The following is a 19,598-nucleotide window of genomic DNA, read 5'->3' as shown; positions in this document are numbered from 1 at the left end:
GCCTCAATTGGGGAATTGCCTTCTTTGGACTGGCCTGTGGCCATGTCCATGAGGCACGTTCTTGATTGTTGAGAAATGTGGGTAGTGCCACCCCTGGGCAGGTGGGCCTGTGTTGCATAAGAAAGCAGGCTGAGCAGGGGCCAGGGGAGCAAGTCAGTAAGCAGCATTCCTCCATGGCCTGTGTTCCAGCTCCTGCTTCCAGGTTCCTGCCCTGAATTCCTACCTTGGGCTCCCTGATGAACTGCAACCTGGGAGCTGTAAGCTGAATAAACCCTTTCCTCCCCAAGTTGGTAGTGCTCAGAGTATTCTGTCACAGCAATGAAGAAGCAAAGCAGAACAACATGCGTATGCAAACATGTGTACCCACATACATATGCACCTGCACACATGAATACACACACAAATAAAAAGCTGTGAGATGTTGATAAAGTGAAGACCTATCTGATTGAAATGATGGGAGGAGAAGCAGCTGGCACATCCTCCCTCGAGTAGAGACTGCACTTAGGGACAGGAAAAGACAACAGAGAGTTTTTATCACAGAGGAAGCTAGCAGGCATCAACTCAACCAAGCTGTCGAAGTGGACAGCGGGAGTAATAGGTGACACTGATATCACACACCCCTTTTCTATGACGCCATAATAAGAGCATCGCACCCCAGCAACGTCCTTCCTCCACACCCATACTCCAGGCCCAATCCCGAGAAAGCATTTGACCAAGCCATGCAGGGACCAAATACCAGGGAAACAAGGAAACTGATACACCTTGGATGATACTGAGGCGAGGTGATGTGGCAACTAGATGCGAGGAGAGATGCAAGGTTGGGTCTTGGGACTAGAGAGGGAGCATTAGGGGACAGCTGGAGGAATCTGCATGATGCCTTCCACTAGGTTGGCAGTGTTGAAATGCTGATTTCTTAGTTTTGATGTATGTTCTTTGTTTATGTAGGGTGATAAACTTAGGGAAGCTGGGAGAGGGGCATACACAGAGTCTCTGTACCATCTTGCAGCTCTATTATTTGAAACTACGATTCTTTTTCAAAAATCTCCCGGCTGTTAGTACTGTGTAGCCGAGGTTGAGGCACTCTGCCCTGTCATATCCAAGAATCACTTGGCAAGATTTTCCTCTCAATTGTATCAGCATATATGCCTTTGGCACAACATTGATAAATTTAGGGATTTTACAATTTGGGGGCGAGCTGGAGTCATCTGAGCTTTGAGAAATCACAGTGCTCAGGCACAGGTGCTCTGATACTTGCCCCAGCCTCTTCTGCCTTTCCCTCCTGGAGTGGGACTCCTTGGCTCAAACTGTCCTCTGAGCAAAGTATCTGTGAGTATGTAGGAAAACAGCAATCTAGTGCTGTCCACATCTTAAGTCCTCAGACCTGTGATGGTGCCACCGAGAGCAAAGGGCTTGGCAAACGAGATCACATGAAGCACCCTCAGATGGGGGGTGGTTCTCCTGGATCATCAAGGCAAGCCTCGATGCCATCCATAGATCCTAAGAGTGACACAAGAGTGTCAGAGTCACGGAAGATGAAATGGCAGAGACACGGAAGATGCTACAAGGTTGGTTTTGAAGATGGAGAAAGATTCTATGCTGAGAAATAGCCATGACCATGAGAATCTAGAAAAGACAAGCAGCAGGGTCCCCTGTCCATAGCCCCTGCTGACCTTGACCTTGTCCTAGTGAAATATCCATCTTGAATGTCTCACCTCCAGAAACGTACTGCAATATAGCTATCCTGCTTAACCAGTTAAATCTATAGTGATTTATATCTTGAGATAAAATAACATCTAACTGTTTCAGTGAATAATAACTGACATTTAACACATCATGCAACAGCACAATGGTAGGCATTATATACATATGCTCATAAAATAATAAAAGTATTATTATTAGTGCATAAATTTTCACTTAAGTCTTAGAAGCACTCTCAAGGAAATGTTAGTGTTACCATTCTTCTTATAGATAAGGAAGTTGAATCTTAGGTCAAGTCATTCACTCAAGGCTATAACTAACAAGCAATAGTCTAACAATCTTCCAATTATAGTAATTTATTAAGACAACACTAAAAAGCTAACACAGCGATGTGGAAAAAAAATGAGAGAATACTGGAGGTAGAAATATTTAAGTAGGGACAGGAGTGGGACATCATCGAGTGGGGAGGGATAGTTAACCAAAACTAAAGATTTATGAAAAAGTCCTATGGAAGGAAACTTACTACTTTATAAAGCAATTTTAAAATAGAATTAAAAAAAAAAGAAAAAAACACCTTTGAACTGAAGTACCTTACATGGGTGGATAATGATGCTGTCAGAAGCCACCTGTTATTAAACAGACATCTCAGTGCCAGGTGAGGAATACCTCCTTAGGAATTGTTGGTCAGGGAGGCTCCAGAGACCCACAAGAAAGCACGGGCTTTTGCTGTTGCTCTTGGTTTGCCACTAGAACTAGATGGTAAGATCCTTCGGGTGCAAGACGGAGATCAAGCTGGAATTGAGATGGAAGCCTGCTGGCCAGCCTTCCACGCTGTTAGAAGGTGCTAGATAGGCTGCTGGGGACATCAAGGGTTGTACCCAGCTATGGACTCTGAATGCTACAGTATCAACCTACCAGGCAAGATGGGGCAATAAAGGCATGACTGTTATGGACGCATACTATGGTTCTCTAGAGAAACAGAACTGCTAGAACGAATATATATTGAAAGAATTTAGCAGCTTACTTCAGAATAGTAACAACAGCTGAATCTCACCCACGAGGCTGAGAACCTTGTAGTTGCTTGGTTCTTGAGGCTGGGTGGGGGCTTCAGCATTTGGAGTAATCCAACAGTAGCTGTCTCATGTGGGAGAGACCAAGAGCCCGGTAGTTTCTCAGTCCACGGGGCTGGGTGCCTCAACAGGCCCAATCCGGCATTGAAAACCTGAAAGATTCCTGGAGAGCTGCTGGTCCTCAGTCATCGATGGAAGCCTGGAAATGCTGGTTCTGATATCAGCAAAGGAATCAGCAGCAGAAACTGGATACATTTACTGGGTCAGCTTCCAGAGAGAAGGCCAGACTAGCACAAGGGGAATAGTCGTCCTTCTGCCACGCCCTTTTTTCTGGGCTGCTGCCAGAAGGTGCTGCCCATGTTTGAGATGGATTAAGACTAAGACAGTTCCTCAACTGAGACTCTCTACTCAGGCAATTCTAATTTGTGGCAAGTTGACATCAAAACCAATGGTCACAAGGAGTTGCCAACCTCATTCTGATTGGATTTGAGGGCTCCTCCACTGGAGGAAAATCATGCTTGGTACTGTAAACCTGGTCAAAGTCCATGACAGTGGAGGTCATAGGGTATAGATTCTGCTAAACGGACATATTATCAAACTTCCTTCTGTTTGTTGCCTTGGCCAGAGAAGCTTCTTTTTACAGTGCCTGTCAGTGAATACAGAGACTGCTAATGGGTCTAAATAATGCAATTAGGTGACTGAGTGTTCAGTCCTAAAAGGAGCAGTTATATTACCCCTCTCCTCTTTTAAAGGCTTAGGGGGCAGCTCAGAAAAGTGAACGGAAAGAATATGAGAGCTGGAGGATGGGGAGGAGTGCTGGGAAATGCTGCCTTCTAGACATGCCATGGCCACTGCACTCGTGAACTCACAGTGACTGTGGCTGCCTGGACTAGACTTATACAAGCCTGGACCTGTCAACAATCCATCATGGATAGGGAATGGGCTCATAATGCCCCTCCACTCCCCAAGGAGCTATAGGCAGTTATTGGATGTTGGGAGACGGGGGAGTCAAATTCCTTAGTGGTGTAGCCACTGGTAAGTTGCCCTTGCTCAAGTAAATACCTCCCCATCCATGCCCATGCAAGCAACCCCAATTAAATTCAACACACACACACACACACACACACACACACACACACACAGAGCATCAAAGAAGAGAGACTCATTGGGAAGAAAAGGTTCAGCAGGAGTAGAAAGGAGATAAGAGGACAATTGGGAGATCAATATGATCAGAGTACTTTATATGTGTAAAGTTGTATATAACATTTTTAAAGAGAAGCTAGCACAGGGGCTGGGGTGACTGCTCTTACAGAAGACCCAGATTCGATCCCCAGTACCCACATGACAGCTAACGACCATCTGTAACTCCAGTTCCAGTAAATCTGATGCCTTCTTCTGACCTCCATGGGCATTGCACAACATGGGTACACTTATATACATACACTCATACACATAAAATTAATTTAAAATTTTTTAAGGAAGTTGGCACAGGGTCTTTCTCAGCCAGCTGACAATCAGTAGAAATCATGGGCCCAGGGGGTGTTGTACAGCTTTCCTACACGATTTCTTTTGCTATACTAAGGACTGAATGGAGGGTCCTTCATCTATGAGGCAAGCACCCTACCCCTCAGCTGTACCCCAACATGTTTTGAAATTTTCAATTTTGAGATAAGGCCTAAGTTGTCCAGGATGTCCTTGAACTTGCAATCCTATACTGCATCAGACTCTCAAGTAGCTGGGATTATAGTCCTGCACCACCAGGCCCAGCTTTGCACCCTATTCTTAACCCCGGCTTGTGTTAATAAAGATGAAAACACCCTGCTGTCTGTTGGATTCGAGGAAGGACAGAAAGCACGACCTACTCAATTCTCCACACTTTTCTTCACTCACTGACTGACTCATTAGGTCAGTAATTCACTTTCACTTACCAATTAATCCATTCTTACTTCTTTCAGTTTGTTCTCTCTCGCATATCTCAGTAAGTAGCTGCTGAGGGGCTGGGGCAGGCTGGCTGCTTCCTTGAAGGCCAGTGATGAATAGTTCTTGAGCACTGGCCATGTCTTAGGGAAGAAGCTGAACTCCTGGCTATCTGCCCATAAGAAGTCAGGCCGTCTGTACTTGAATGAAAATAAGACTTCAGTTGTACCATTTCTGGAATCCTGGAGAGGGGGTAGGGGAGAGAGACTGAGCAGCAGCAACAGAGCTCAGGCTTCAGACGCAAGTTGGTTTGACCCCTCAGCCCATGATCTCTACGGATTGTGAGACACTTCTTTCGACTGGGGCCAGGGAGAGAAAGACACCAGGAAGCAACAAGACCAAGTCCAAGTATTTCTGAAAGTGGGCAGGTGGAAGGAGCATAGTTGTCCCCATCTCAACATGTAAAGGAATCCAGGCTAGTCTTTTCTCATTCAGGTTGACCTTCATTCCCAAAGGATCTGATCAGTTCATCTGCTGACTTTGGGGTACACTGAGCCCAGCTGGTAGACAAGCCTGGATGACTCATAGAACTTCACCAACAGCACCAGCAGATCCACATAGAGTCTTGAGTTTATCCCCAAGGGCAGAGGCTGATGGAAGCTAGGTGGACAGGAAATAAAAGATGATCAGGCACAAGAATGGATCATGACAGCAAGGGACAGACACAATGGGTCACTTCTAGGAAGAAGGACAACCCGCCCCCTCCAAATTTTATGTGGCACTTTAACAAACCACTTCCTTACACTGCAGGGTTGTAGAGTGACCCTGGTCAATTTTTCTAATCCCTTGATTAGAAACACAATGACCACTTTGTATCTACCTAGCACCCCTTCCTTCCAGCACATTCCTTCTTTTGGAGAACTGTCCCCACACCAGTCATGGGGTTCCCACCGGACCCATGCCCTTGTTCTAAGGAATGGGCATACTGCCCAGTCAAAGCAGTGAGAGACTTCCTGTGGACCTTTTCCGATTATAATCAAGGGACGCCAACTCTGCCTTCTTTCTGGTGACAAAAGTGAGAGAGTGAATCAGCTGAGAGTGGGCACAGTTCATCCTCAAGCATCCCTCTTCACAGCCGGCCAGCAGACAGCCTTGCAGAGCAAGGCTGGTGGCATTTGAATTCCTGACTCAGGACATCTCTGAGCCAGTTGAAGCTCTGCTCTCTTCTGTTATTTGACTGTGGCAGCCACTGGCTTCTTCTCTGTCCCAGGTTGAACAAGGTTTTGCCACCCGAAGCCACCAGTGTATAGCATTCACCCAGGGGTGCTGCAGCAGTGATTGCACGGGACAGGACTTCTTATTCCCTCCATGTTTTGGATTATCCCTTTCTCTATCCTCTCCTTCATCTGTTATAACCCTACAATGCTAGCCCTGGCTTTTTATTGAGATAGTATGTGTGGCGCACACACACACTACAGCCCTCATAGAACTCATGTATATGTCTAGGGGTATTTGCTATGTATGAGCTAGGCACAGTGCTGAAGGCATTTGTATGCAGCACCTTACCCCTCAACAGTTCTATGAAGTAGGTGTTTTCTTTATTGATATTAAATAGGTAGGGAAACTGAGGCCAGTGCAGGCCCCTTACTCACCCTAAGTAAACCAGCTAGGAATTGTAGAGCAGAGAGTCACTCACCTGGCAGACTTCTTCCAAGACCACTATGCTGAGTCTCTGCTTCATGCTGCTTCCACTCTGTCAATCCCTTAACCTGGGGTTCCCTGGACATGACCCACCCAAGAGAAGCACTGCTGTACCTTGAGGCTTCTAAGGAGCTGACTCAGCCTCACCGCATCCCTGTTAAGCCTCCCACAAAACGTGACTGTGGACACTGTGTAAAGCCACCACCACAAAGCCACAGGGTCAGTGGATGATAACTCCATGATACTCCAGGACCCCTTGATGGCAGGGAGGGTTTAAGCATCCAACTCTGCAGCTATCTGGGGATCCCAGTCATCCAGCTGGGCTCCAGAGCCCCCTTCTGGAAGTGAGAGAATAATACTCAAACTCAGAAGGGTAGTGGCATGTGCAGGCAAATGCAAACATGCGTGGTGTCTCCAGACCCATCTGCAAACATTTCTTCTACAGAAGTATCCTAAAGAAGTGTGCTGGAATGCACGAAGCAGGTGTGTCTGGCCTTCCTGGAAGAGGTGGGTTCCTCCTCCTCCCAGTCACGCCTTCCAGTGACACTAGGAAGATGAGCAAGACTGAGGATGCAGGAGCTGCTGGGGGCCACCAAGTTTCCTGCCTTTCTACCCTAGTCCTGTTCTGTTCCCAGGGTGGATGGCAGCCTTCTCGTTGGCCTTGGAAGCCTCCACAAGTCAGCTTAATCAATCCTGTGTCCTCTGGAGGTAGTGTTCTTGGTAACTTGCTCAGGTTGCACACATCTCAGACCTCAGCCAGGGAGGATGAGAGCTTTACATGTGAGGCCTCTGCCATGTCAGGCACAGTTCTAGGTGTGCTGTACCCAGAAGCACAGATGTGCCAAGGAAGCCCATGGCACAGGTGAGGAAATGGAGCCTGCCAGAAGTGATGCCACATGTCCACCTAGTAAAGAGAGGAACCTGAATCTGAATCCAGGATTGGCTGGTTTCCTAGACTAAGCCCCACCCTGACCCTGCTTAACTGTTGCCGATATACAGGGAACACAGCAGTGGTATCAGCTCTGGGGCAGAAACATGGGCCAGGCAGGGTGGAGTCTCAGTGTACTGTGAGGGTACCATGATCACCAGGCTCTGAAAGCCTACTCCTTAGCCCTTGGACCATGCCAGATGATGAAAGCTTTAATGTTCTAAGATATCAAGATTGCCACCTGCAGTGATAGAGTCCTGGGTGGGAACACAGCATAGCCTATGGGCCCTGGGGCTGGTCAGGGTATGATCTGCTCTGTGACACTGTCCCACACAGTCTAGAACAAGACTAGAGGGGAACCAATGGACATGGCCTAGGACATCTTGTAAGTGTGTGGGGCAGCAGCTCCAGGAGTGGAAGAAGGGATGCTGGGACGCCCTTTCCCAACCCTCCAGCCCTGACATAGAACTAAGCCTAGAAGGGGCTCCCTCCTCTTCATCCAAGTGAGCACTCACTCCTTCTGTCCACCATGTGGCCTCCAAACAGGGTCCCAGGGGCCTATCTTCCCAACAGAGACTCATCTACTTATTGGCCTAGCTTAGGTCACATGAGCACCCTGATCCAGTTGACTGTTGGTAATTCTCATGACTGTCCCTTCTCAGAGGCTGAAGATTGAGGGACAGACAGGTCTTCGAAGCATTTTAGTGTTCAGGGAAGAGTGGAACTGTGTGACTTAGACTCAGGTACAGAGGGAAGAGGGCTGGGCACCCCTACGAGGATTCTGGGGACCCACCCCCAGGGCCCTGATAGAGCACTGTCTTCAGACCCTTTCTGTTCAGTCATTTCAACATCCCAGATACATCTTGTGTTTCAGGTAGGAAATACCTTGCTCATCAGCTTTGAGCTACAGTTGGAAGGCCATGGCCACCACTAGCCACCATAAAACCTATTCAGTGTGCTCCCACCAAAAAGGCAAGACCCAGATGTCAGTGGCAAAGCTCTTTTTCCCATGACAGATTCAACCAGGGTCCTTGTCCCACCCCACCTCCGTGCTCCAGGATCAGACACACATCCTCCAGAGAGCCACAAAGCTGGAGGAAAAACATTTAACTGATGGTGATTGTGGGCTCCCTGGAGCTAACATTCACCCAAACTTCGAATGAGCTTTGCTTATTCGTGGGCCTTATGGAGTTGCTTGTAGGAAAACAGGAACATTTGCCCACAATGACAAAGGCTGTTCTGCTGCGCTGTGAGAGATCTGCATCTGGAAGTCCCCCAGGAAGGCACCAGCAGCTGCTATGTGAGTGGGAGGCATAGCCAGGCCAAGGGCAGGGTAGAGACCCATGTCTTTTTGATACAAGTAGGTGGTGTTCTTAACAATAAGATGCACACAGCATGGCACCTGGCATCCCTCCACACTGTCCCGCAGCTCACCAGCTCCCTCACCTACATGTACCCTCTGTTTTCAACAGCGGGGTCCCCGTCATGCGTACACTCAGTCCACGGCTCCTTCTTCCACTGGGTAGTACTCAGTGAGTCGACTCCTTGTGGCAGGAACTGTGCCATGTTCCAAGGAAGGATGGGTAGACAAGAGGGAAGCAGTGGTTGTCTTCAGGGAGTGCATGGTCAGGAGAGAAGCAGGCCCTTGAGAAAGTGCAGAGAGCCCTGGGGACATGGAGGAGCAAACTGGGCTCTGCAGTACAGGGCGGGTTTCCTATTGGTGGTGCTGATCCACCTAGGAGGGGAGACAGTAAGCCAAGACAAGGGTAGGTAGATGAAGGTGGACAATTGGAAGAAGATGAGGTGTTTTACTACTGCAAGCATTCCAAGTCAGGAATGATCATGGGGATCCACACAGTTGAGCATCAGGCCTAGAAGACCCCAAAGTACTTCTGGAATCTAAGATTCAGAGATCAATTAGTTGTCCTCTCCTGACTGCAGAGGGAATATGATTAGGAAAGATGTGCTTGCTGGTGGGAGCAAGTGATTGGGCTTACTTCGTTTGTCCCCTTCATATGTGATAGAAGTGTTCTGGGGCAGGGCGTACATCTCAGCCGGTCAAGTGCTTGCTGCTCAATCATGAGGACCTGAAACCCATGTTAAAAAAAAAATTTGGCTGGGCGTGGTGGGATATGCCTGTAGTCCCAGCACTTGGGAGGCAGAAGCAGGCAGATCTCTGTGAGTTCAAGGCCAACTTGGTCTACATAGTGAGTTCCAGGACAGCTGGGGCTACAGGGAGACCCTGTCTCAAAAAGACCAAAAAAAAAAAAAAAGTCTGGCATGGTGATGCACACTTGTAATCCTAGTACCGTACCAGGGAGGCAGACACAAGGGTCCCTGGGGCTCACTGACTAACCAGTCCTGCCTAATTTGAGGGTTCCAGGCCAATGTGAGACCCTGTCTCAAAACACAATGTGGACAGCTCCTGTAGACTGACACCCAAGGCTGACCTCTACACGCATACACCTGCACACACACTCACCACCCTCCAGTGTCCCAGAGCTCCCACAACCTTGACAGAGTTTCTTTTCTGGTGCCTGTGGCTGCCAGCCAGCCATCTCCCACCCTCCCCTCCCGCCCCTGAGCTCCTGCTCCCTCCAGCTGAGCCTTGCACTTTCTGAGAATCGGTTGGGTTTGTTGCCAACTCTCCCAGTGCCAGTCATATTTGTTATTGTAATTATGTGATTTAAATTAAACATCACATAAACGGATGAGATATGAGTGTGAAAGGAAATACAGTTACTGTGATGAAACGCGATCGAATGCTCTGGAATGACTCCACCAAGGGGAGTCTCCGAAAAGAGCTGCTTCCAAAGAGGTAGGGATGAATGAAGGAGATAGCGTCCCCACTGGGTAGGATCCATGGGACAGGTGCAACATCTCCACACACTGTAGTAATATTAGTTCGGTAAATATTTGTTGCCTGAGTGCCTGGTAAATACATTATGGTTATAATTTGTATGAGACATACAGTGTAAAGAGCAAACCTGTGGTCACAGGAAGGGCCCTGGTCCTGCATTAAACTAACTGGCAACCACATGGATGTTTAAGTAGTTTACATTGTAGGGAAATGTGTAAGGTATGTATTTGTCCCTTTGTGATTCCCTACTTAGAAATTAAATTTTTATTGACTAACGACATCATCTGTGAGGTTTCCATGCTGGGAGAGAGCAAACTTTGCAAATGACCAGAAAGTAAATATTTCTGTCTGTGCAAAGCTTTTTCTCACTGTGTAGCCAAGGATGTTCTTGAACTTCTGATTCCTGTGCCTTCACCTCCCAAAGCTGAGTCGTAGGCATGAGCTACTACCCCTGGTTTATGGGTTGCCAGAATATCGAACCCAGAGTTTCATGCATTGCCAGGCAAGCATTCTAGCCAGCCCTAGTGCAAGGTGTGACACAGCTCTGTATTCACAGTGGGGAATCAGCCACAGACAGCTAGTGAATGGGATGGATGGGTGGGCAGGGCTCTGACTGGATAAAGGATGAGACTTTATCTGCAGAAACAGGCACAAGCCGAAATGTGTAAGGTATGTATTTGTCCCTTTGTGATTCCCTACTTAGAAATTAAATTTTTATTGACTAACGACATCATCTGTGAGGTTTCCATGCTGGGAGAGAGCAAACTTTGCAAATGACCAGAAAGTAAATATTTCTGTCTGTGCAAAGCTTTTTCTCACTGTGTAGCCAAGGATGTTCTTGAACTTCTGATTCCTGTGCCTTCACCTCCCAAAGCTGAGTCGTAGGCATGAGCTACTACCCCTGGTTTATGGGTTGCCAGAATATCGAACCCAGAGTTTCATGCATTGCCAGGCAAGCATTCTAGCCAGCCCTAGTGCAAGGTGTGACACAGCTCTGTATTCACAGTGGGGAATCAGCCACAGACAGCTAGTGAATGGGATGGATGGGTGGGCAGGGCTCTGACTGGATAAAGGATGAGACTTTATCTGCAGAAACAGGCACAAGCCTGTTTTGCCAGCCCTGTTCATGGCACTTCTGTGTCGCACATTGTGGCTACAGGTGCTCAAAGAGGCTCCCATCCCAGCTTGCACAGAACTTTACCTCTGGTTGGAGAGACGGTCAGGGCAAAAGATTATTACAAGTTAGTATGCCCAGGAACACACTGGGAGAAGGAGCAGGAGACAGTTGTCCAGGGCTATGGAATCAGCAAATTTTGCTAGGTAGATAGATGGGGCGACAGGGACAGTACTCTGGGTCCAAGGGAACAGCATGTGCAGAGGCTGGAGTTCAGAGGAGGTGTCACTGGGGAGGGAAGACCTTTAAGAGTCTAGGCTCAGTTCTGGGCCTGATGGGTCTGTTCTCCACTGTTGGATTTGTTGCAAGACAGAGGCTCAATCCAATCTCCCAAGTGTGGAGGCAGAGATCTGACCTAATGTGGTCTCTGTGGACCACAGGGGGAGGTGACAAGGTCATGGCTGTAGTGTGGCAGATGGGGAACTGAGGGTGATGCTTGTCTGGGTTGAGTGCCAGGAGGGGTGGGGTGTTGGGAAGTAGGGCCCTTCTATATGCAGGGCACAGTGGCCAACCCTGAGTGTACCTGGAATACCAGAGTTTGTGCTGCCTGTCATTAGGCACCAAATGAGCAGAAACAGGAATTCAAACTTTAAAAAAAAATTATATAATTTTATCTTATGTGTATGAATATTTTGCCAACATGTATGTAAGGGCATCACATGCATTCAGTGCCTATGGAGGCCAGAAGAGGGCATCAGATCCACTGCAACTGGAGTTACAAATGGTTGTTAGCCGCCTTGTGGGTGCTGGGAATTGAACTCAGGTCCTCTGCAAGAGCAGTCAGTGCTGTTAACCACTGAGCCATCTCTCCAGCTCCAGGAATTGAATCTTGAAGCTGCACTCTATTCAGGCAGTCTGGGAAGCTAGAGGACTAAAGTCTCAAACTGTCTTCCATCCCTGTCATCTCCAGTCAGCACACTCCACAGAGAATCAGAACAAAGGCAGCAGTCACTCCCAAGCTTGGTCCCCCTTCCTGGTCAGATGGTCAGCCTTGTCTCCGAGGTTCATGGTATTGGTACTTCCCTCATGGGTCTCCTGCACTTTTCCCTTATTATCATCTGTCCTTGGGGTTAAGGAACAGGGTGGTTTGCATACTTTCTCAGTTTCATTCCTGTTGCTGCGACAAAACACCCTGACTTAAAGCAACTTTTGGGGAGGAAAGGGTTTATTTGTCTTACACTTCTAGGTTATATAGCTCATCATGTGAGGAAGTCACAGCAACGGGTCACAACACATTCACTGTCAAGAGCAGAGAGAAAGAAACACAAGATTCTTGTTTGCTTTTTCTCATTCAGCTTCTTCTCACCTACATAGCTCAAGACACTCCCCCCCCCAGCCTAGGGAATGTTCCACCCACAATGGATTGACAATCAAGACAATCCCCCACAGACATTTCCACAGGCCAACCTGGTCTAGATGTTGCCTTCACTGAGGTTCTCTTCACAGGTAATTCTTGGCTGTGGTGAGTTGATATTTTAAACTAGTCATCACACACACATAGGCCAAGGACACTGAGTCCCTGCTTTTCTAGAGAATAGCTTACATCTAGGTTAAAGGTTAACTCAGAACAAAGCAGCAGTGTGTACCTCCTGGGCCGCTTACAATGCCTGTGTGCATATTCCTTTCTATACATAAACTGCAAATGTGTCCTTATAGATAAAAATGCCCCTATCTGTCACTCCTATCCCTGGCAGTGGAATCATGGCTGGGTAGCCCAGGCCTTTCAGAGCTGCAGGCAGGTGCTGCTGGGAAAGAGCCCCACTGGGGAGGAAGGTGGACCCAAGCCCGGGGGACTCAACCCAGAGTTCATTTCTCAGATACCTAGACTCACCTGTGGGCATTCATCCGCTTTTGGAAAGCAGGAACAATCATGAGACTGTCCTGGGAAAGAGCTTTCTCCTGACACAGCAAGAGCACTAGGACATTGGCTGATAGAAAAGTGATCATGGAAAGTTTTTATGGGGAGCCTAGATGTTGGAGTGAGCTGGGAAATACCCAGTTCAGAGTTAAGAGGCAGCCAAGGTGGGGAGCCAGACTCAGCCTCCACCGAGGAAGACTTTCAGAAGGATTGTCCCTTCCGCCCCCTGGCAAGTGGTGGGGAAGAAGTAGGATAGGACAACACCTACCTCCCCTATCTGGCCCTGAGGAGCCAGAAGCTGTACTCTATGTGGCCCTAGTCTCACACTGGAGACTAGGGTGTAGAAAGCCCTCAAGTCCCAATCCCAGTGGGCCTTGCTGGTTCAGAGCCACTGCCTAGCTGAGGAGGCCTGGGAGCTCGTGCCAGATGCAGTAACCCTAAGAGAGGCCATGTATAGTACAGGGACAGGCTTTGCAGGGATTTCCCTATCTAAAAAGCGGAACTCACAACAAACACATAGCCTTTGCTAACAGGATGCCTGGTGACTGCCTGCATGCTTGTCCCCTGAGGTTGGCTGTTTTCAGGGATGCTGGCATTTAAATCAGTCTCTGTCTCTCAGCTGAAGGCCCTAGTCCCCAGGAAGTCATTATTACGGAGTGGAGGTGGGGCATCTCTCAGCACCCCAACATGCTGACTCCAAAAGAAGTTTCCCTGAAGAAATGCTTTTCCCAAGCCAGGCTCAGAATTTTCCTGCAGCCAGGAGCAAAGGCTTGCAGTGCTCTGCAGAGGCGAGTCGCTCAAAGCCACTTTCCCCTAATCAAATATGGGCATTAAAAGAAGTGATTCTTTTTTATTCTCCCCAAGCCAGATTCCATTAATGAAGCCCCATTTAACAGAAGTCAATTTACCAAAAAGAAAAAACACCTCTAGTGTAATTGCTTAAATACATTCTGTGTTATACTCCGTTAGCGATTTCCTGGGCAAACTTGGAATTCCCCAGGCCCCCCAGAGAGAAGTTAATGTGGACAGAAAGGTTTGAAGGGGAGCCCCTCTCTTAGTGTTTCTCTCCTTTAATTATGATTCTAAGAGGGAGCAAAATTAAAGAGCATCCTGGAGGGAGGGAGGAAGGAAGGAGAGAAGGGGAAGACATAGGATGGAATTCAGCCTAGATGGTGCTACTCGTGCACACACACGTGACAGTAACGCAGTAATACCCTGGCTGAGTGCACCAGGCTCTAAATGGGATGGTCTGGGTTTGAATCCCACCTCTGCCATTTCATCACTGTGTGAACTTCAGTGAGTTTCTTCATCTCTGTGTGCAGCCAGGTGACCCAATTAAGAGCACAAAGACAGATAAGAATGCTATTCCAGCTGCTTTTCCGTTTGACTAGAGAATGGGGAGGGGGGGTGGGTCAGGCTGAAAGATCAGGTAAGAAACAGACCAAGTAAGAAACAGACCAGGAAGGCTCCGCTAAGAATGTTGACTCTTGCTGACTCTTGCTGGGTGGCTCCAGGATGGAGAGTCAGGTGAAAGTCTGTAAGGAGAGCCAGCATAGCAGGCAGGGGGAACTGGTCAAGTACAAAGACCCTGGGGCAGAAGCAGGTTTGGCCAGCTTTTCATAGCAAGAAGTCCAAGTGGCTGGAACACAGAAGTGGTAGTTAGAAATGGAAGCAGGAGAGGGAAAACTTTGCCCATGGCCTTGGAGGTTCAAGGTAGGGAATTTTACTCTTGAAGACTGGAGGCCTTGGAGATTCATTCAGTTTTGTTTCCATTTTAATTAACTCTGTTAAGTGTCATTTGCATAAAATCACTCTGTCCATTGTAAACGCACAGCTCTTAGGGGCATTGCAAAAGTGGCCTTCTGTTCAGTTCACAGCTGCCTAAGAAAGTAACCACATGCAGTCCTTCCTAGCCTGCAGCTCTCACACCCAGCTCCAGCAACCTCCGGTCTGCTTCCTAGGACTAAGGATTCATCTTCCCAGAATTCCCTGTAAAGGAGGTCACAGTTCACACTCACAGTCCCTACAGTCCATGCTCATGGTTCACGCTTATGACCTTCCTTCACGGTCCTTATGTGCGTGTGGTCCACACTCCCAGTTCTCACACACAGTCCACCCCTGAGGTCCCCCTTCGCAGTTCACGTGAGTCCATGCTCTCAACGGTCCTTATGTGCGTGTGGTCCACACTCCCAGTTCTCACACACAGTCCACAGTCCACCCCTGAGGTCCCCCTTCGCAGTTCACATGAGTCCATGCTCTCGGTCCATGCTCATGGCTGATGTCCACACTCGCAGTCCTGGTTCACTGTCCATGCGTATGGTCCGTGCTCATGGTCCTCACTCCTGACCCTCTTATGGCTCAGCATAACTTCAGCCTGCAAGTCACCCTTGTCCTCTCTGGTGTGGAAAGGGTTGGTTTTGTTGTCGATTTTATTTGGTTTGGGTTTATTTTTAAGACAAAGTCTCTTGTCCTTAAACTCCCAGCAATCCTCCTACCTCAGCCTTCTGAGGGCTGAGTCCAGATAGAAGCCGTGGTTCTAGGTTCTGTTGGAAAAGTTTGCATCAAACCCAGCGTTATCTCTCTCTCCATAGCAGCTGGGGAGGATCCTACTACAAAAGGAAGCAGGGCCAGGGAGACCTCCAACATTCAACACATGTGCTTGGAGAGACAGAGGCAGAGCAGAGTGTATACACACACACACACACCACACACACTGGACCTTCAAAGATTGGCACTCAGGGGTGATCAGTTACCAGGACTCCTGGGGATGGGAAGAGGCTGGGAAGGATAGGAGAGATGGGGGTGCCAGGAGGCCCTGGGGAAGCCATGCTCAGGGAGCTAGGCACTCATCTACTGCAACCCAGAACTCAGAGGCTCTGCCCCCAACTTCCAACTACAATGGGAACTGATAGGCACCTCCTCCCCACCATTTTTCAAGAAGGAGCTTGGGGTTCTGAATTATTCAGGTGAGCTCTCCCCAGCCTTCCTTCTTTATGTAAATAGCCTCGCAGCTCTGCCATTGAGCTCGAATTGAATTTGGCCTGAGGTGGGGGGAAGCCCACAGCACCATTTGCAGCTCCTTAGAAAACTTAAATGACTCACCCTGTAATAAACTATTTTAAATGGATCTGGTGAAATACAGTAATTGGTTTCTATAATAGTTCCTGCCCAAGCAATATGGGTTACATTCCTAGAGTTTTGTGTGTGTCAGCGTTTCCATTGTAGTAAAAATTCAGTTCACAGGGTATTAAGCGCCTTGGTTAAATCTTTTGTTTAATGTATATTTATGGAGAGCCACTCTGTTGGCTGCCCCCTCAGCTTCCCCCCTCTTGCCTTCTTTCCCACCCCTCTCCCCCACTTGGGGAGACATCTGTGGGCAAACATAGCTTTTCCATAAAGTTTGCAATTGGAGAGATCAACAGGAGCATCAGCAGGGAATTGGAGGAGGGGAAAAAGATAGTGAGTTCTGGTTGTTCCATGGACTTTCACAAATCAGCCCACAGAAGATCTGGGTCTGACAGTACTTCCTTGTTTCTCTGCTCCAGGAAGGGTAATGGTGATGAGCACCCCCCACCACCACCAGCCCCAGAGCCCTGCTTCCTGCTCAGTCAGTGGTGGGGATACAGCCTGTTGTCACCTTCCTGAGGAATGTTTCATTAGACCTGCTTTCTGCTGGGACCCTGGCACCCCTGCCAGGTGCCCTATCTGCTGCTGCTGCTGCTGCTGCTGCTGCTGCGGGGGAGACCACTGTGTGCTGTCTGCTGTGTGTTGGCTTGTGGAAACCCTTTGAGAAGGGACATCATTGGTCCTGTCCTATAGGTGGAAGAGTCTCAGAGGATTTAAGTGACTGTCCTGAGGTCACGTAGCACAGCTAGTCCCTCTTACTCAGCCCCACTGCTCCCCATTGAGGGGTGATCTTAGGGAGGCACACTGACGGCCGAATTATAATGGAAATTGAATGTGGTGGAGTTACAGGAGGGAAGGAGCTACCGAAGGGAAGCTGAGATGTGCCAGGTTCTGGGGTGACTTCGGTGCCCAGACATTTTTTTCACTTAGTTCCACAGGCTCAGGAGCTGGTGTTCAGAAAGATCAGGTGCTGCATACAAAGCCACAGTGAGGAAAACCCAGTACGAACTAAGATCTGTGTGGCTTTAAAGTCTGGAAGAATAGGAAGACTCTTCTGGTCTGGGATAGTCCAAGGACTTCCTGGAGTCCTGGGAGGTCAGGAGAAAGTGGGGACAGGGGAGCAGAGCCCACCAAGCAAAAGATAGCAAAGACCCAGAAAATGAGAAATGCAGTGCAGTACTGACAGTGTATCGGTAGGGGGTGCTCAACTCAGCTCCAGGCCGGAGGCATCTGGCTGAGGGATAGAAGGGATGTTAATAATCTGCCTGAAAAAGCTGTGCAGCCCTCCAGGAACCCCAGGTGTCCTGCTTTGCTCCTCCTGACCCCTCTGCATCCTGTCCCTTGCAGGTTCACCGGAGCCAGCCTCCCAGCCCCTGTCATCAGCAGCAAGAACTGGCTGCGGCTGCACTTCACATCAGATGGCAACCACAGGCAGCGCGGCTTCAGCGCCCAGTACCAAGGTAAGTGAACCGGACTACAGGCTGACTCCGAGGGGACAACAGCAGCAAGCCTGGGGGACTCAGCCTCCCACACAGGGACCAGCATGTAGCTGCGGGCATCTTTGTCTCATGTCTTTTATAGCTGCAAATCCAAACGTCTGTGCGCCTGCCCACATAGCTTTTTGCCATCAGATGGCAATTCTCAAATAGGCCTGGCAGTCACCCTTCAGGCAGGCTCAGCATAATGGTTAGCACTCGTGGGACACTTTCTAAGAGTCAGGCCCGGTGTGAGGCACTTTGCAGGCACCGCCTTCTTTGTTCCTCATCATCACCCGGTGAGGCAGCTGCATTGGAGGGGCTCTGCACACCTCTGTTCTTCCTTCTGTCTAGAATACGACTATATTGCAAACTCAGGTGGGATCCCTTTAGGGGTTACTTACTTACCTGCTCTGATCTGGGCGAGAGCTCAGAGCAGGAGCAGCAGGTGGAAACCACAAGTAAGCACATTTCTGCTCCAAGGATGAAGAATTTCCAAAGCCCAGGAGCCATTGTAGAAAGAGGAGCTGGTTAACCCAGAAGCTCTGGAGGACGCGCAGGCATCCAGTAGATTCATGATGGGAAGCAGGCACTCCTTCAACCTTGCCTGAGACAGCATCCAAAACTGATAGACACCCTGACTGTGGGTCTCTCCCTCCCCTCGTGGACCGTTGGTCACCGACCCACGAGGACAAAGGGAGCAGAAGTGAAGAACGGGGTCAGGACGGCCAGTGAGCGTGACGGAAAAAACCTTCCGGGGAGGCAGATTCAGTGAAACAGCTCCGTTTATTCAGTGGGGGTGAGGGAAAAATATAGTGTGGAGGCAGCAGCCAAAGCCTCAGCTGATAGGTGTTCATAGTATGCTTTATTTAATGTGGTAGGGGGATCCTATCATCTGACTATAGTGCAATGCCTAATTATCATATAGGAAAAACCTGGGGGCAGTTTTATTGTCGGTAACGATATGCCCAAGGTCATATTCCAAATAAGGTCAGGCATCTGTGCTTGGAGGCACTTTCCAGATAAGTCAGGCAGAGAACAGGAGGCCCCCCGCTGAGAAAGGGAGTCGACCTTAACAGCGGGGTTCGTCAACACCTGACCTCAGAAGATGTTCAGTAAACCTTCATTTATTACCCATCACCCAGGGGTGAGGGTTTTAATAGATTCAACAATGCACTTATCCCATGGTCTTACTAAGAGAAGACTCAAATAGCAGGCCTGGGGCTCCAAGGTCAGGGGTCTACTGACCCATACAGGGGGCAGCTCCAAGCACAGCAGAGGCCCTCCTCCAAGGCCCCTAGGGCAGGACTTTCTGGCTAGGATCTGGGGTAAAAGCAGCAGGGGGACAGGCCACATCTTCACATCTGGACCTCGTAAATGACCTCATTCCCTTGGCCTACCCTAGAGGACACCTTTGCAGTATCTGAAAAATAAACTAGAAACCCAGTGGGCCTGAAGGCATCCTAGAACCTGGCTTTCCTGGAGACACTGTGCCACCTCTAAGACCAGGCACCAGGCCAAGAGAGGCACCCTGGCTGCATCTGCCTGCTGTGTTTTCCAAAACAGGAAAGCAGAGCTGAATGTTGTGATTCCGCCTGATTAAATAAGTGCCGGGTGTGTCTAATAATTCAAGTTCCCGAGGGCTCCTGCATCCTTGGGATTGGCTTAAGGCTCAATGGCAGGCAAGGGCTTCAAGAACTCATACAAGGCAGTCTCTAAGTCACCTGATTGTACCCCCCTCACCCTGTGCAGGGAGTCTCTAAGTCTCTTATCTACTGCATCCCTACTGTG

General features: G+C 48.9%; 1 protein-coding gene across 1 annotated transcript in view; it reads left to right on the top strand.

The window, feature by feature from the left end:
- The window catches only part of Csmd2 (CUB and Sushi multiple domains 2), a 633,859-nt gene that overhangs the window by 310,678 nt on the left and 303,583 nt on the right, over positions 1-19,598 (top strand). The window contains exon 8 of the mRNA XM_029561678.1: positions 17,680-17,792. Coding sequence (XP_029417538.1) covers positions 17,680-17,792 — 113 coding nt within the window. The remainder of the gene's footprint in view (positions 1-17,679; positions 17,793-19,598) is intronic.

The sequence above is a fragment of the Nannospalax galili genome, unplaced genomic scaffold (assembly GCF_000622305.1).
Source record: "Nannospalax galili isolate Female #2095 unplaced genomic scaffold, S.galili_v1.0 scaffold473, whole genome shotgun sequence".
Classification (NCBI taxonomy): domain Eukaryota; kingdom Metazoa; phylum Chordata; class Mammalia; order Rodentia; family Spalacidae; genus Nannospalax; species Nannospalax galili.
Note: the sequence above shows the minus strand (reverse complement) of the source record. Positions and strands in the feature narration are given on the sequence as shown.